The sequence below is a fragment of the Apteryx mantelli genome, chromosome 2 (assembly GCF_036417845.1).
Source record: "Apteryx mantelli isolate bAptMan1 chromosome 2, bAptMan1.hap1, whole genome shotgun sequence".
Classification (NCBI taxonomy): domain Eukaryota; kingdom Metazoa; phylum Chordata; class Aves; order Apterygiformes; family Apterygidae; genus Apteryx; species Apteryx mantelli.
In genome coordinates, this window is record NC_089979.1 from 126,877,365 (window position 1) to 126,896,412 (window position 19,048).

Consider the following 19,048-nt stretch of genomic DNA (forward strand, 5'->3'; position numbering starts at 1 on the left):
CCTGATGCAGGAACCCAGGATACCATTGGCCTTCTTGGCCACAAGGGCACATTGCTGCCTCATACTTAACTTGGTGTCCACCAGCACTCCCAGGTCCTTCTCAGCAGAGCTGCTTTCCAGCAGGTCAACCCCCAACCTGTACTGGTGCAGGGGGTTATTCCTCCCCAGGTGCAGGACCCTGCACTTGCCTTTGTTGAACTTCATGAGGTTCCTCTCTGCCCACCTCTCCAGCCTGTCAAGGCTGACCTGCGTGGGGAAACTAATGGATTTAGCTCTATTTCGCTGCTCTCGCATACCTCAGAGCAACACCTTCCTTCATGCCCTCAGTCTGCTCCCATTGCTCCTGTACCACCTCCCTGCCAGCCAGCTCCCCACACACTGTGACCCCCTGAGCCCAGCACTTCTCTTAGGGACAGTCTGGCAAAAGCAAATAATGGGCCCACCCTGCCCAGAGCATCAGAGGAAGCCAAAGGGTGTGTTTCCTGAGGAGGCCCAGCAGGTCCAGCTGGCTATGGGTAGCCACAGGATGATGCAATTGATATAACTCCCATCCTGGTATCTCTGATGAAGATCTTCAAAATGGCCCTGTCCACTGCCACACTACAGGTCTGCTGGCCAGCATGAACATATGGACTGCCCCAGTAGCCCCTGTGAGCCCCTGCTGTGCTTGGAGGGGAAAACTGCCTTTGAGGACATCAAGATTTTTATTCTACCCTGTAACCTGGGGGAAGACAATGCTCTGCCAGTGGGTTGCAGTACGGGAGCCAAATTTTTCTTAGAGCCCCTTTCCGCCTTCCTTTTCAAAACCCCACACAAGCAAATGTCGGGCATGGTAACCCATGGCCATGGGTGCTGACCAAGCTGTGGTGCCTGGGCTTCTCCTCAAGGGGCTTCTCTTTCACCCTAACGCCAGCCTTGGCCCCTACAGCTCTACCATGACTCTCAGAGCTGTCATGTCCCTGCTTTGAGAAGGGGTTCTCGGTGGGTATCGCCTGATCCCCAAAAGGAGACATGATTCCCTCTGTGTTGTTGGCCCCTCCACAAAAAACAAGACAAGCCCGGGCATTACAGAGAGACAATGCAGTGCTGGTATTCCTGGGAGTGGGGGCATCTCTCCAACCCAAAGCGGGGGGGACCAGATGAAGGGCGATGGGGAGTCCCTGGGTTTGCTCAGCTCTCTGAACCCTTCAGCCTTCATTTGCTGAGGGAGAGACCATGCTGCTCTCTGGAGAAAACGTGTGGTTTGGGGAAGAGACTGAACTGAGGCATTGACACATGCAGGGGCAAAAGAGAGGAAAAAGCACAGAAAGTGAGACAGAAAGCTTCCATCTGTAGCTTCAACAACTCCCTTCTTGCCCCTGGGAAAGCATACAAGCTTTTCCCTGTCTCTCCTCCCTGCCACACGTGGAACAGCTAAAATTGCATGTTTAAATTCCAGAGATGGCAGGGTGAATCCCCACCTGTGCTAAATACTCCCCTGCCTCTGGGAGGGTGGGAGACTGCACAAGAGTGTTGCAGCAACTAATGCTGACTTAACTGTTAACTGCAGTTGATAGCTGGATGGTGGGACAGGATGCACTTTAGCCACCTCACCAGAGGTATGTGGAGGCTGATGACTCTTTTTTTCCCTCAGGCCTGAAATGCTGGTGGTTGCTCAGGTCACACCAGGATGCCTGCACCTTTGCGTCCACGTGGAGAGGCCACCCTAAACCTCTGATAAACATCTATCAGGTTTCCACGCACCAGCCAGGAATGTATTAGTTCTTATCAGCAGGCATTTGCCTGCTTTTAATGAGCTGGACTTCTTAAATGCCTAGCACATTTATAGCAATATTAATTTGGTCTTCAAACATATTCCTTGCAAAGAGAGAGAAAACATTTACATAAGGTATGCCAAGAAGCAGCAACTTTTCCAGCCTCTGCATTTCATGATGTTTTCTGTTTCTTTGTTCCTTTTTACCTTAGGAAAAAACTCCTGTCTTATTTGTCTTTTTGACTGACGCTCCGGACTAAGCTGACATTTTCACAGATCTACAATGACTCCAAGTTCTCTTTCCTGGTAACGTTTTTACTATAGCACTTATGCTGGCTTACATATAATGAAAGTTATTTTCCCCCATACAAAATACTTTGTCACTGTGTTACTGTTTGGTCGGTCCGTTTCACAAGATCCTTCTGAAATTCTCAGTAATCTAACTTTTCTGAATAATTTGTGCCCCACAATTGCAGTTTGAACTAGTTCATACAAATACACTTCTCCTGAGTAAGACAACTGATAAGAAAACCTATCCTTGTATCTCCCGCTTCTCTAAAGCAAATATTTACTTGATATCCTCAGTTACTAGCTTAAATATTACCTTCTAAAAGTCATTATAATGATAGCTATAACCTATAACTTCTTTCCTACATTAATGATGCAAAGAGCAATAACTCACCTAACAAATCTCAGCCTATTGAAGTCAATAGAAACATTTCTATTGATTACAGTAGGCTTGTGTCAAGCCCTACAGAGTGTTTCTGACCCCTTGCTCCACTCCTTCACAATTTATATTTTACGTATGCATCTAACTGTACAATCATTGCCCTTTTTCTTTTTCCTTATTGAAGTGAAATCCAGGTGAGGAAGTCTCATTTTTTTGGCTTGTCATCACATCCTGTCCTACACTGAAAGCGTGCAGAACGCTTCAGGAAGAAGCAAAAGCTAAATATAGAGCGATCTAAAGCCTACCCAGTAAGAGCATGTTTCCACGACACAAACACTGCTAGCGCAGGGACTGGGAGCACTGCAGTCAGGGAGTGAAGCATAATCGAAACAGAGGAACTGGCTCACAGATTCTTCACTCCATCTCACATCCTGTCTCTTGGTGCCAAGTATCAGAGGCTTGGAGGAAGGTATAAAAGCCCATAATAGACACTTATATACCAACTTACCCATAAGGGAACTCTCCTCCTGATTCAGCTGTTGAGCAGTAGGTTTATGGCCTGAAGGACATAACACTTACACGTTTCTATGTTACCTAATGTTTTTACAGGTATACTTCTTATTCACATAAATTGATAGTGCAAGTGGCCTTTGAGGCTGGTCAAAATGAAGGGAAATAATCTTTCTGTCTTGTACTAGTGGCCCCCATCATACTATATCCACACTGGAAGGCTCTTGTAATGTCATCAAGTTCCTGCACATTACAGCTAGCCTCAGCTGCCCTTGCAGACTTTAATGGAAGATGAAGGCTTGGACCTGTATTCCAGAAGGACAAAACATTAATTTTACATTAATTAAGGCTATGTTATATGGCAGTAATATCATTGCCCACCTTTTTCTTTTCCCACTATAAGAAGTTGCTTGATCATCTACTTATCCAGAAATGAAATTACCATCTAATGAAACAAAGGTGAGAATATTTATTGCTTGATTAGACTGATCATGATTTACGGGGGAGAAGCAGCAGACTGGATTGTGCAAAGCTGCCCTTAACTTTCACTAAAACCCTGAGACTTATGTGACTTACAACAGCTGATTCTAATGACACATTTTACTGCCTCTGAGAAAAAATCAACAGAGTTTTATTGAAGGCACACGGACAGGATACAACTGCCACCTCTCCCACAGCAGAGCTCCAACAGCTGCTAGTTTCTTCTCCCCCACCGCTGAATCTTCTCTGGGGTAAACTTATTTCTCCCTCTTGTTTCTTCTGTAACAAACATTCTTCTAAAGCTAGATTTTCTTCTGACTTTTTCAAACTCTCTTATGTCACCGTGTCCTGGAGAGCACCTTCTATCACAGCACAGATGCTTACCAGGAAGCTCTCAAAGCCGCGGGCTGTCCGCAATCACACTTGCACGGTGTGACAGTGGTGCAGCGCCCGCTGGCTCTCTGCACCCGCATGGAAACCGGAGGGGATCACCCAGGGCCCTGCTGTGCCATCGGCCGTGCGGAGAGGAAATCCCCAGTGTTGTAACACTGCTGTCACCGGACCAAAATCATTGCTTCAGCATTTGTGTAGTGCAGCTCCACCTTCTTTTGGTATTTCCCTTCTAAACCCTTCTGGCCATCAAAATACAAATCCAGTTTGCTTTTTCTCTTTGTAAACTGTGTTAATCCTTGAATGGATGGGAAGTAACACAAATATAAATCTGAGTCCTAGGCAGAACACAGATGCAAATAATGACTTTCCCTTCTTTTGGAGAAACTCTGCAGATTTTATGGAGGACACAGCTCAGAAATCTTACCCAAAGTTCCTGTAAGCTCTTGCTCTTTCTCATGTCACCCTTGCTCCTCTCCTCAGGAGCAGCACAATCTTATGATGATTGCTGGCATATTTTACAAGGGAAATTCTAGACAAAACTTAGCTCAGTCATGAACAGAGGCAAATGCCCCAAATAGCCCAACACTGTAGAAAATAGGCAGCCTTTAATTACAAGTACCATTCGTCCTGGAGCATTGGCCCAGAGAGAGATGACCGCCCTTTTACAGCCAGACAGAACAAAGACAGCTATATTTAAATCAGTGAAATTTCTCTGGAGAATGAACCAATAAAACAAGACATATTTTGGCCCAGAGAGCTATTATATATAACTACCCAAAGGATAGCTGACAATTTAAAGGCCACAATAGCTTCAGATTTTTAGCAACTCTATACAATGCAGTGTTTTTTCCTGGTCATTGTCTCAGCCTGGCTAACTTGGAGGTCAAAAGATGATTTAAGGCCTGATGCTTCAAGGTGCTGAGTTCTATCAGGAGATGAAATATGAAACACCTTATCAGACCTTGTATCTTGCCGGATTAGGCCCAACTGGGTAATTCCTAGTTCTGAAATGCCATGTTCTCTATTCTGCTAAGAGCCTGAAGAGTTAAAGTTATTAACTGCCTTCAGAAAAAAATGCATTAGAAATAAATATGCTTTAGGATAAACCTATTAAATGGATAAAAATGCCATTACCAGTGGTGAAATATGATTGCATGACCTTTTAAATAAATACGCCTGCTATGCACCAAATTATGTCAGATAATAAGCTTTATACATGATAAAGTCATGCAGTAGGTCTCAGTCTTCAGGCATTCAATGAAATATCGCTAGCCATAAAGGGCTTCTGAAATGTTACACTAAAGAAAATTGCTTCCAGCTATAAAAACTTAACCATTAAAACAAACGTAGTTTCTCTGATAAAATTCTATGCAAGATGTTGGTAGTAAGAGTCAAAACTTGTCAGAAACAAACCATAGGTATTCAAACTATTTTGCAAATACACAGCCCCATCTTAAAATAACTTGGATTCCAGATAAAACTGGAATAACTCCATGGAAAGCAGTGGGGTTATAATCATGTAAGGCCAGTGTAAGATCAAAATTATGTTCATAGAGTCTTAGAATTATTTTTGTGGGATATCTCTGGTATTTGATTTCCCAAACATTGCTGTGGGTCCAAACTAATCTACACTTTCAATTTTGTCACTTGTACAAATAGTGGAAATGCTAACATCTCTGGCTACTCTTTCTGTCCTGAATCTCAGGCCTGTCTGTATTATGCCTCAATGACCTGGCCCAGATTATTCTTGACACAACAATATGCCTATTAAGGGACCAGCCATATTTGATGTGCTGGAAACATAGAGCTGGATATTTTCAGCCTAGTGAATAAAGTATGACATGCATTTCCTCAGATTCATCTACCAGCTTCACATACAGCAAAACTGGCTTCCTACAGTAAGCCAGAGAAGACCTTTCTGGTCTAAACTATTCTCTGATGCACTATGAATAAGGATGAATGAAGCAAATTCTCTCATTCGTTCAAGGGATCATGGGTGTCCCAACAAAACCTCCTGGTGAGACACTTAGAGTTTTAATAAAATTATCACAGTCACTTAATCTATCATTACATGAACACTGGCAAATGCATAAAATTCCCAGCTAGGGTCTAAAACATAACTCCAGGGATTCAAAATACTCTTGGAGTTCACTGCCACAATCAATTATCTTCTCCAAAAGGGAATATCAAATAACACATTGGATGTTAGCAAAGAGCACTCCTGTTTCTTCTGTTTCTCCTGATCTGGGACAAGGCACAGGCTTTTCTGAGGATAGAAAGGATCTCGTTAACCTCCGATTAAAACATTGACAATTTTCACCAATGCTCCAGTACAAACATTTTCAGGAGGGGCATTGAAAAAGACTTGGCAAAATTCAAGCATACAGAAGAAGCCAGCTATGCTCAGGCTCCAAGAAAACAAAAACTTCACTGTCTGAACCTTAGCCACTTTATGTGCAAAGAAACAGGTACATTCTGCACAAGCAATGTTGGTGCTTTCACCAAAGAGTGAGAGATACACCATTTTAAAAGCAATTTAAACAGGACCACCACAAAGGAATACGTGGGCACCATGAGGCCAGCAATGAAAGTTCATTTTCTCTTCCTGACCAACTGTAGCACAATGTCCAGAAACAAGTAATAGGTCTGTGCTTGACAGGAGCTCAGCTACATCCTGAAATGCCTCCAGACACTTGCCATTTTGTTTTATTGCAGTTCCTCAAAAATGGTCAATTGTAAGCATAAATCTTGTAGAGAGGCCCAGAGTGGCTGGTTTTATCAGTGGCAAAGGACAACGGCTCGTTATATAATCCTGCCAAATCATTGATACAGCAGTCCTGAGTGCGCAACAGCCTTGCTCTGAGTCATCTGCAAAGCGTCCGGCTCAGTGAGCTTCCAGGAGCAGACCATCAAAACAGGTTATATTTCCACTTCCAATTTCAAATTACAGGAGGCACCTGTGAGTCAGGGGATTTATTTTCCTCTCAACTGCCTTCGCACTCCACCCTGCACCCGGGCCCGGCGTGTGCTTGTACTGAGCCAGAAACTCCGTGGGAGTTCCCAGCGGCTGTGGCTGCTGCGGCTTCCCGCTGGCTGGGCGGATATTTGTGTGCAGGTCCACGTGCAGTCACTGAACGTGACAGCCCAAACGCCTGCCGCAGCATGAGGAAATCCTTACGCTGCTGTTTAGGGACTCTAAACTGGGAGCTGGAATTACTCTGTAGTCACCAGGCTTCTTCTCCAAATATCCATTATTGGCCACTGTCAAAAAGGGATACTGTGTTGGTTAGAGCTCCGGACTGACCCAGCACCGACCCAGCCCTTGTGGCGACCCACTACGGTCATCAGAGTGGAGGCCTTCAGCAGCTCACACTTTTGTTTCTTTCAAGGCAATGCTGAATCTATTGTGGTCCAGGGTCGTAGATCTCAGAGGGACACACTACACTAGGTCTATCTACCTTTGAATTAGGAAATCTCCTGCCTTAAAGCTGGCCAGCTTAGACCTCCTGCTCCCTATCTCTTCTCCTTCCCTCGATGCCTGGTGTGCAGTTCCACTGTGCCAACAACCGTGTAGGCACAAAGTTGAGAAGCTCATATTTTACAAAACTGAACGATTACAACTTTGACAATCTCACTCATATTGGGGGGGGGGGGGAAGAGAACTGAGTCAGCAGCAACCACTGCCCTGTTGCTCAGGGCTGTAATGAAACCAGCAGAAACAAGATTAGGCAATTCAGGTTGGCTGACACGTGCTGAAAGAGAGCTAACACCGAGTCACATCAGGCCAGGCTCCCCAACCACTGCAGGGACGAAAGGGCGGAAAGATGGAAGGCAATCGCTTCTCTGAGTCTCCTTCACTCTGTCTTGCTCCTCTGCATACAGTGGGATTACTTCAGCCTTTCCTCTTATTACAAGGTTGCTATGAAAGGACCACACAATTCAATACTCAAACTGCAATGCAATTAATATGATTTTAGGACAATTAAAGGAGTCTGCAAAAACATCCAGTTTCAGCATTCATTATAATCTGGACAAAATCCCAGTTCTGCAGTTCATTTCTGCACAGTCATAATGTGGCTAAAATAATTATTCAGACTCAAAAAAATCTATTTCCTTATTTTTAAATTATCTTTCTTAAAATAAGTCAAAATTTATGAGTGTTGCCAGAATGGCACATACTAGAAGGCAAGATTGTTTATTAGATTTTAAAGTTTTCAGCCCTGACCAGAAGGGACCATTGCTGGAGAAAACAGATCTTCTGTATTCAATAGTTTTATGATTTTTGCATTTTTATTTAACCAGCCAATGAACATAATAGCTATAGCAGGGTTTTTCATTTAGCTGCAGGACTCAAAACAGTGTTTCAGTTGTTCACAGTAGGTTGTTTTCTTTTCTCTTTTTTCCTTCTCAACAATATAAACCATAAATCTAAGAATTACCAGTGTAACACTTCACAGTAATTAATTCATTTTTTGTTTCCCACAGCCAGACTGTAACTGTTGCTTTAAATCTGCTGTTTGGGTGAAACAGGGCTCTAAACCCAAGCAGCAAGTGTAATCTAAAATTTTTTATCATTCATAAAGAGCAGCTATCAGCTTTCCCATACAAATCATGGACCTGAACATGAAAAACTGGGTATCTCACTATCAATTCACTTGGGCTTTTAGTCTGTTTCTACTAAGAATGGACAACTCAGCACTGCCCAGAAATAAAATTACCTACATTAAGATTGGAAACTAGATTCTGCAAAATCAATAGGATCAATTGAATTATGTATTTTACTCCTGTAAATAATCAATCAAGAAAGTTCCTTCTATTTCCATTTTTCTTCCTAAATTTAGAAGTATTACCTACTTTATCTGTCCTTGATTTTTACTGAGTATAGCTGAATCCTATTTTGTGTCATTTTCTATCAAAAAGATTATAACAGAAGTTCTCCATCAACAACTGCAGCAATTGTAAACAAAGCAAAAATAATATGGATTTTTCTATTTTACTTAAAAGCTTTACTGTGACTTTGTTTTTTTCTGTGCATTGATAGAACTGTTTGTAGCTACAAACAACACAGCAACTCGTAAGACATCATCTATACAGTGGATTTATATAGGTTATGCAACTCTCTACCTAAATTCATCTGGCTAGTAATGAAACCTGTGAGAAAGGCAGGTGGATCCTAACAGGGGATGAGTTGAATAACTGTGATTCCCATACAAGGAAAGGGTGCAAATAATTGCTTGTTAGTCACAGAAAAACAATGCTGGGAGAAAAAATGTGTGTATGAATAAATGAATGAGTGAACACCACACTAATAAGCTACTTCCTATACTTAACATATGAGCTCTTTGAGGATGGGGACTCATTTTCATTTTGTGAATGAACACAATGCAGAGAGTAATAGGGTCTTAATTTCTGTCTGCTGTCTTGGCTATTGACATACAGCCTCTTAACACAGCCTAGAAATGGGAAGACTTGAGCAAACACAGCATTCGAAGTAGCGCATTACACAGCATGCTGTTTTCAGGGCCACTACTGAAATACTTCTGCTTCATGTTATATGAAGTGCAGACTCCCTCTAGGTTTATCTGGGCTACAGATTAATGCCACCACAGATGCAGACACACTGAGCTAATTCAATGCTGAGACAGTTTCAGTCTGGCCAGGTTTATAATCCAGGGACAGCACTGTACTAACTGGACTATGCAGCACCACAAGTCCTTTTTTTTTTCTTTTTGTTTTTCTCCTCAGTGTACCTCTCGTTTCTTCTGTTTCCAAGGGAACTTCTCAACTTGAATATGAACAGTCCGCTTGGGTCTGGAGTCATGCCTCTACAGCCTTTTCAGAGCCATGCACAGGCTGCATAACCCTTGAGGAGCCAGCTAGGAGCCAGCATATTAACCAGTAAGCATTTTTCTGATCATTAGTACCAGGAAGGCAATGTGGGAAGACCTGACCAGGCTCTGAAGGGGCCTAGCTTTGACATGAAAGAGAACTCCAAGGCAGCATTGATCTTACCACAGCCAGGCTTAATTTAATCACTCATTTGCTCACACGTGAGCCACCTGTTCTCCAGGGTACCCCAATTCTCCATTTCCTTGAATGGTGGAGAGTTTACAGTATTTAGTGGGAATAAACATCATCTTTATTACATAAAAGCCTTTAATTATATGACTAAATATCATTTGATAATGAGAAAAAGAATGCGCTCTCAAATTTTTGGCAGTGACAAGGGGCCCAGAAGAACTGGGTTCCAAACCTGGCTTTCCAGAGGCCTCTTCAGGCATGTTAGGTAGGAGCACAACAGCCACAAAATTAAATGTTGCATAAGAAACGTAGCTCAGTCACTTCCTAACTTTAGAGAGCTAGACTTTGCAACCTAAACACCCCGCGTGTAATTATTAAATTAAGGCTGATTCAGAACCTTGACATATGAAAATACAAACAACACAGAGACTCTCCATCCTTTTACAGGGCTATAGACTTCAAGCAATTACTTGAAAAGGATTGGCTCCAAAAGCTGGTGCTTATTTAAAAAAAAAAAAAGCACATGAAAAGATCGATCAATTCATACCCAAATTGCTTTGTTTGGGCTGCAGTTGTATTTGCAACGATTTAGGTATTTCAGCTTAATACTCTCAGAACTATGCCTATTTGTGCTGCAAAAGAAAAGAGCTGTGCAAGGACAGAAAGATGGTGTTTTACCCATTTTGGAGGATAAGCAGATAAAAGACTAGGCTATCAGACTATTTTTAGAGTCTAGCTTTTTGATTCATTAGCTAGATAGACAGGACTGTTTACATGTAATCGCTTTTCTTAGGCTATTGAACAACTGCTGCATTATAAGGACAAAGATAAGGGCAAATCTAGATATTACTCTCTTCCATTGCTAACTGCTTCACTTTAAGACCCACAGAAAATCATGAATGACATTCTGTGACCTACTGCAAGCAGCCAGCTGCCCCCTTCATCAGCACCTGCGCCTAACGCAAGCACAATGCCAGCATCCCTCGCAGCAGCCAGGTCCTCACACCATACCACTGCCAGTCAGGAGGTCTCTCCCACCCAGCTGTATTACAGAAAGACTCCCAATGCTTAGGAGACAACAGAAGAAAATAATTACACTCACTGTTGATTAGTATGGCCTGAACTTTTCAACTTACTCAGTGTTGCCAAGTAATGAGCACATCTATTAGCATCATGGAAGGGAGCTTACTACTTGCTTATTCAAGGAACATTTGCTAATTTACACAATCTGTTTTTACACATCCTACCCTTTGGGAGGACAGAATTAGTTTTGAACAGTGACTGAATTACTTGTCAGGCCCTCATCTTCTACTGAATGCTAAGTGATTAGTTAATCTAGGTAATTTACACACACATATATGTAAATCCATAATGTAATAAAAGCTTACAGTCAACTCTTTTTGACAGCAGCTGACAGCCTGAAATAAGCTGTTACCATACAGCCATGTTTCTCTGGAGTTTAAATGGGGTGGTCATTTTGTCCATCCTAGAAAGGACCAGACAGCTTCTTTTAATGATTTTTAAAACATGTCTGTTCAGGCTGAGAAATAAGTAGTCTTGAGAGCAGACAAAGTAAATGCCTTGGAAACTGAATATTGGATTCCTTGGTCTCTAATAAATTTCACAAGTGGAATTGCTGTTGCCTCCTCTTCCCTTCCCCGTAAGCTAGAGTTTAACATCTGTGTCTCAGGGAGATCCTTGGTGTATGAACTCAAATCATGGCCTCTCTTACTAGGACTACTAATAGGTCTCAGATGACTGATTTTCAACAAAATTCATAGAACACAAACAGATTTGTTATCTCTGTTGAACTTGCCCTACAGGTTGAAAAATCAAGTAGGAAGGACAGAGATCACAAAACCTCTCTCTAAACCTGGCATCCCAAGCACACAACTCCAAACAAAAGTTTTTCCTCAAAGTTTTTCCCTTTTTTAAATACAGGCTTTAATAAAAAGGGGAGGAAGGGGAAAATCTGCCTTTCCTCTTCACACAAATATCTACTGCAATTCCCCCTTTCAACCCCAAAACACAAAATTTAACAGAGCATAAGACACTTCCCATGTGAGAAGATGCTGCTTTTAAGGCAATCCAATTTCCTGGAGACTTGAGATGAGCCATATCTAGAGCTCCCATTGGAGATAAAACCATCTGTTTCAAATTATTTAACTAGTCTGATAAATACCTTGCTGTCTTATATTTTCATCAATAGAAACTTCAAAGAATTCTTTGAAGGGGATTTTCACCCTTATTTTAAAGCTAGAAAAGCTACAGGAACATGATGGGAAATCTCCAGCAAGTTTCACTGAAGACAACCTGCTCTCTGCCCTCCCCAAGGAGTTTTGAACTCTGGCAACTGATACAGCCTCAGTGTTGACAGTCCAGTCACCTGGTACCATCTTTTCCTCATCACTAGCAAGCACCCTAAATGGCTTAATAAGCGCTAGTACAGCACAAGTTACTTACCAGCAGCCTCCAAGTTGTTATCTTAAGAAACGGACATGTCTATACACCACTTAAGCCCTTAAAACCACAAAAGGGAAGCAGCAGCTCCCTCTCTGCCATATCTCCCTCCATGCTTAAAGGAAATCTTGTTCACTGAATCTGCACCTAGGAACTTCCATTTCCTGTCCTACATTATAGCATGGGCTGCTTTTAAGAGTCCTCTTCTTCCTAATACCAGCTCCTCTCCCTCATGGAAAAGGTTAAAAAAAAAAAAGTTAAAAAAAACCCTTCCTTATTCAAAGCAGCGGATAGCACTTCTTAACAGAGCTACAAAAGAATCTTTTTTTTCTCCTGACCCAAACAAAATACGGCATGGAAGGACTGCTTACAAGAGCCTTCTTGATATGTTCTTCCTGGCTTGAAGAACATGCTGCCAAAAAGCCCTCCTATAAGAACTTCAATCAAACAGTAAAATAAGTTCTTCTAATTTTTCACTGGAATGGCAAATCTTGGATATTTCAATCCCAGCACCTTTTCCTTTTCCTATATCCCCAGTTGAAGCCCTGGGAAAACACAGCTACTTTTTAGGCCTTCTGTTCATACTTTTCCTATATTTACATGGTATTATAAAACCCAAGGAGCATAGGAGAGCTGTGCAGCTTCCTTCACCAGAAACTGCAGTTATTCTACTCTCAGCATTTTGTTCAAGTTAACTCTGTGGTGAAAAGTCACAGGGTATTTTACAAAATGCAGCCTAAAATACTTTAATCTATAACTGTCAGTCATCCAAATGTGATTATTTCCACCATCTAACCATGCAGCATAAAGCAGAATGTGGCTCAAGTGCCTGTAACACTAGAGAAAAGTTCTCTGGTCCCCCAGGCACAGCTAAGATACTCTGTTACCACTATAAAGCGAACAGCCTGAAATCCTACCTAAATGAAATACTTACTCTATGGTAAATATCTCATTATACAACCTAAAACATTGTATGGTTTTTGTTAAGAGTCCCTATTTAAAATACTATGTGCTTCAATGAACATGAACTATGAACTTTAATGAATGCTCTTAGTTGATTTAGCCTGCATTTGCAGATACACAGGCTCAAGAACATACAAAAAACCATAACTTGAAAATAAAATTGTCATTAGCATTTAATCAGCTATAAAAATAAACTAGCACTTTCAATTTACATCTCATTGCACAAGATCAAAGCTGGCCTTCACTGTAAGCACAGGACAGAGAGACGCCTACGTGTGGAAAGTGAAGAAGTATCCTCTTACCAAGAGAAAAAGAATAAGGAATAGCCATTGAAAATTCAATTCACACTGCACAAATACCTTTTCAGCCTTAGCAAGAGTGAAAATCATCACAGACCTCTGTGCTCCAGGTCTACAGTCTTCACAAACTATCAAATTACATCTTTAACAACCTTTCAAAATATGGACACAACTGAACTCCTAGAGAATTGTATGCTTCTCCAAGTAAACAAAGAAGCAGCAGAAGCATTTGTTAAATTCAACAACCCGCATAAGCTTTATTAGATCATTAGATTTACAAGAATTAACGGTAACGGTGCAGCTGCAGGGTATTGCGTCTTCTCCAGGCAGCACGACGTGAGCCACCAATGGTATGATGGAATTTGTGGCCCTTGCCAAGACCACGACTCTTCCGCCCGGCTGATGTCAGCCCACGCATCTCTCTGTGTTTGTGAACTGGCTTGGTGATCCATTGGGTATCAGGGTTGCGCCTGATGGCCTTGTGGAAGGGATCAATCAGGATCACTTCGAAAAACTTGTAAGTGGAGTCTTCACCCACCCAATAGGAGTTCAAGACTCTCAGAGCCCCACAGTGACGGCCAGCACGTTCCTATGAAAAAATAAAAGCAAACACCTATAAAATCATGGAAGTAGGGGCAATCTCCATGCAGAAAGATATGAATAACTCAAGCCTAAGATCTAGTTGGCACTAGATTAAATTTGCCCTGAGAGAACATCTTTCCAAAAGAAAAAAAAAAAAGTGCATCTCTTCCAGTTGCAAAAATACAAAAAAAAAAAAAAAGAATAGCTAAGAGGAAAGCTGTATTCAAAAAAAGGTAAAAGGCTGCCAGCATTCCTAAGTGAAATGGATTTTTAAAGAATGTAAGGAGGAAAGTGTTTGGTAAACAAAAGAAAGACCTATTTCATAGACAGAAGCACCCAGTAAGTAAATACACAGAGTTAAGAACTTCAAGGTGAAGATGTGGCTAAAGAGCACAAGCTGCACTGAGGCCATAAAACAATCTTTTGTGGGAAGTTATGAAATACTAATAATCAATCTGAACATCCAAAGCTAGAGGGAAGAAAAACATTTCTGTAGAGAATAAGCCAGCTTTGATAGGAGAAAAGGAACAGCTGATGTAACAGGTTCCACTGTTTGTTCCACTGCTATTAGTGCTTGCTATTCCTATCCTCAGTTGGGGCTGGAAAGAAGTGGGATTGGTTTAGGAAACAAAAATAAAAGTAGAAAGTATTGATTATGTAACGCAGTTTGCCTTTCCTATCAAAAATACTCTTTATTTTACTTTTAGAGTTAGATACTGCAAGCGTGTCCAACTCTAGGGACTTTATCATCATAGGAAGGTATGAACCAACAGATCCTACCCGTATTCTATCCCTCTGCGACCTAACATATTACTACAGTCACTAAACAAAGACTATTTCCTGCATATGTAATAAATTTTAGTTCAAGTCCTTCTATTACTCTAGCATGTGGGAGCAACACATGTATTAAGCATCAGGATACCAACTGCCTTCAACCAGCTTTCGTGTGGGGATGACAGCTACTATCAAAGTTTTGTATTTCTATAATATTTTTTATCTGAAAAATAGAAATTTTCCAGTAAAGGGCAACTCCGAGATTCAGAAAATTTCAGACCAAAACTGAGGGCCAATAACCTCCTCCACAGGCAGAGCTATGGCCACAAGTGACTGTGTACTGGCCACCAGTTATCTGGGAATACCATATATTAAGAGCCTGTCATGAGCACTGAAAACACAGAATCACATTTTTAACTTTAAAAGAAACGTGGGTGATTATTTTAATTAACATGTCCCATTTACTTTTTTTTAAATAAGCACCACATTCAACTTGCTGAGGCTCTATGCCATAACAGGTGCCAACAAAGACATCATTGGCATGCAGGAGCAAAGTCTGAAACTTACTTAGAAAAGGAGAAATTTTCAAAGTTTTAGGAACAGAAAAACCTTCTATTTAAAGGTGTAAGGGTAATGAGCAGTCTCCATCATTTCACAATGTCTCTTTTTTGAGTCTGCAGACCAGTACAATATTAACCTAACCCATGGGAAGGAATTAAATTTTTTTCCACAGGTAAGAACTACATCTCCTCAACCCGACTACTACTGTGACATTATGAAATTTAACTAAGGTCTCATCTAATGAAAGTTTTCATTTTCAGTATTTTAGCAGATAAAAAACATCATACATAACCAATCTTTGTGCTCCTGAGATACCACAACTTTTATAACATGCTAGGGATCTTCTGGTACTGGCCTTTATTTTCAGAGCCTACAAACCAGCTAAGTATGTTGTACTACTACTATAAAAAACAGGTGCTACAGGATTTAGGGCAGCAACTCATCTGAACTCTGTGAAGGGACCATTACCTAAAGCTGGTAATACAAACAATGGGGTAAGAAACCCCGTTTGTTTATTATTAAGGATCTTGCAGTCTGTTAATTTCTTTTTTCTATGCTGTATCAATCTTCTGTATTCTGGGATTCACACCTCACTATATGTCCTATGCTGAGTTCATTTCATATGCATGACCTTACTTCTTGGAGCAGTGCTACAAGTTTCCAGAAAACTAAGACTAAAAACATGTTACTACATATACATTAAAACACCCATGTTACTAAGAAAATTCAACACCACGAATGATTAGTTTGAACAACAGAAAGAAGTCAGACACCTTAACATATCTGAATTTTGACTTCTCGTGCCCAACCCCTTCTTTTGCAGAGTTTTATACTAATTATGTATCTATTTTTCATTACAACTATTGTGCCATACTTTAGATAAATATACACTAGAAACTTCAGTAAGTCATGTAAGAAATACTTTTATTCCCCTCGTCTGTAAAAGCAGAGTAGTTTTTTCACTGGTCTTAGCACAGCTTTTTAAGACATTCTGGTGCTTTCCTGCTATCATTATTCAAGATCTTTTACACAGCACATTAACTGGTGACTTTTTGTCCAAGTGTCTTCCACTTTTATAAGAAAGACCTTCCCTCCCCCAAGTTTCTGAACAATAACAAAATAGTCACCTCTGCTACAGACTGAAGACTCCGGGCAAACTTCAGCTGGTTAACACCATGATGCACAGGTTTACCATAGGTTGCACCTTTTGGGACTGGGCGTTTACGACCACCACGGCGAACACGGACGCGGTAGATAACGTAACCTAGAAGACAGAGTAAGCAGCAAGTGCCAATTACAGTAAAGGCCATTTTGATGTCCATATTGCACTTCCCAGCTCAAAAGCTTTACACCAAATGTTGCAAAAAGTAGATCATTGTATCAGTCTTCACCAAAATCTATAATTGGAGGTGCCTGGCACAAGATGTTTTTGTTCTTTCCAACATAATGGAATAAAAGAAGTGATATATTATACTGTCATGACTACTTTTCATTTCCAAAACAGATTATATGGCACCTTTACACTAGGCAGTTCCAAATATACTAGTGACAAGTATGTTGTAACACATACAAAAAAGAAAGCAACAACAACAAAATCCATCTAAACCAAATCTAAAATCCCATATTCTGATAGTTATATTGATAAAGCATTGAAGCACTAGCCATCCATAAACCCTGCTAAAATCTGAACCGACTGCTGGAAAATGAGGAAACCAAGCAAACTTCACAAATAGGAACAGAAGCTTAGAGCCTTAGTTTTGTATTTTCATGGTAGACAAACATACTGTTTCAAAGATTTGCTCAAGTTACAGAGGTAAGTCCACTTTCCCTCAGTCTGTTTCACTGACCAGGAACTGTACTCTAATGACAATCCAAACTAAATCATCTTGCTTATTTGAGCACATACAGCTTTAATAACTCACGATAAAGCTTGGCCCGAGGAAGAACCCCCTGTCCCCTCCCTCAAATCTAGTACATCCGTTACACTGCATACTAAAAGCAGTGGTCAACTTTGCAGTAATAAACAGCACAAGAAGAACTAAATCCAAAACCCCTTTGAATTCACACTGTCTAGCCATTTTGGCAGATGGAGAACAAAGTTCATCATGAAATGAGGTTTTGGGCTGCAGGCACTTGCTACCAATTTAACACATTTATAATATTAATTTCATTTCATCCAGGACATTTCAGACTTTCGGAGGACACCATGTTTAAGATCCAGATCTTGTTATTTTACTGAGTATCATTTATGGAATGAAGCTGACAAAAACACAGACATTCCCTCATTAAGCACATGGACTTCACATCACTGTCTCATTACCTTGCTTAGCCTTGTATCCCAGCCTCCGAGCTTTGTCAGGTCTTGTTGGCCGGGGAGCTCGATGCAAGGCAGACAGCTGGCGATACTGCCAACAGCGGACACGAAGGAGGAAACGCATCACATCTGACTGCTTTTTCCTCCATAGCTCCTGGATGTACTTGTAGGCACCCATTCTTGTCTACCTGCTGAATTAAGAGACTGATGAAAACGTGCACCAAATCCATTTCCAAATTTGAACAGCTTCTAATATAGAGACACTGCACAAAACCACAGATGTAACACTGCTGAAGCATAACATACTCTCAAGCTTTCTTGTATCATTGCTATATCTGGTAATTTAGCTCAAACTTTGCAGCCTACACTGAGTAGGACATACAGCAGCTACCATTCTTGACAGTTTCATTCCTTTTCATGTACTCCCATGTGTTGAACTCCTCAATCAAGGAGTCACTGCCTCACATATTTCAGATACTACCAAAAATAAGAGCTAACATTTGATCTAAGTTGCAAAACTGTCTCTATAAAAAAGCATATTGTTACTGTGGCCTTTTCTTTTTACTTTGTGTGGTTTAAATACCTCTTAAAACTTTTGTCTTCTCCACAAAAACACTGCAGTACACTTAAGACACACCTGTATCATCTGGATCCCACCAGTTAGCAGATACAAGTGAACGGGGTCAAACGACCATCCAAATCACAGCTTAGTTTATTTGCACGGAAACTGTCCACACGTGAGCTGCTTACACCCTCTCTTTTGAATCAGCCCCCCTTTTGCTACCCCAAACTAACCATTTTGTGCTTTGACATGGCTGCACCGTGGCACAGAACGCCGCAAAGGAACTGAAAAGCGGGAGCCAGAGTAAAGCGTGCGGCCCAGGCCCAGCCTGCCCCCGCGGCTGCCGCAGCCGCCCCTTGCCCCCAGGGCCCAGCCCCCTCGCACCCCACCGGGCCCCCCGCCCCGCATCGACCCTCCGAGGCGCAGCCCGCGGCCCTCCGCCGCCTCGGGCCCGCCCAGCCCCCGCTTGGCGCGGGCCGCGCGTCCCCGGCGCCGAGGGAGGCGCCCCGGCGTCCCGCGAGGGCCGCGGCGCGCGGATGGCCGCCGCCGACCGCGGATGCAGCCAGATCGAGACAACAACCGAGGCCCAGCAAGGCCCTCACCTGATGGCGGCCGACGCCGGAAAGGAAGAGGTTCGCCTCCCACAACGCCTTGCGGCCTCACAGCGCTTCCGGCTCTCGCACCGGTGCCCTCTGGGTAACGTAGT

The 19,048-nt window shown here is 41.9% G+C and overlaps 1 protein-coding gene across 2 annotated transcripts; it reads right to left on the reverse strand.

The window, feature by feature from the left end:
• Positions 1–13,777: 13,777 nt before the first annotated feature.
• On the reverse strand, positions 13,778–19,024 carry RPL15 (ribosomal protein L15). Of its 2 annotated transcripts, none has more exons than XM_067291507.1 (4): positions 18,945–19,024; positions 17,787–17,971; positions 16,594–16,730; positions 13,778–14,138 (listed from the first exon to the last, which is right to left on the reverse strand). In XM_067291507.1, the coding sequence occupies exons 2-4, from the start codon at positions 17,956–17,958 to the stop codon at positions 13,833–13,835; spliced, it is 615 nt and encodes a 204-aa protein (XP_067147608.1). In that variant the 5' UTR covers positions 17,959–17,971; positions 18,945–19,024; the 3' UTR covers positions 13,778–13,832. The 2 variants fall into 2 exon arrangements, with proteins under 2 accessions (XP_067147608.1, XP_067147609.1); XM_067291508.1 differs by having other exon boundaries at positions 17,787–17,968; positions 18,945–19,010.
• Positions 19,025–19,048: the final 24 nt, after the last annotated feature.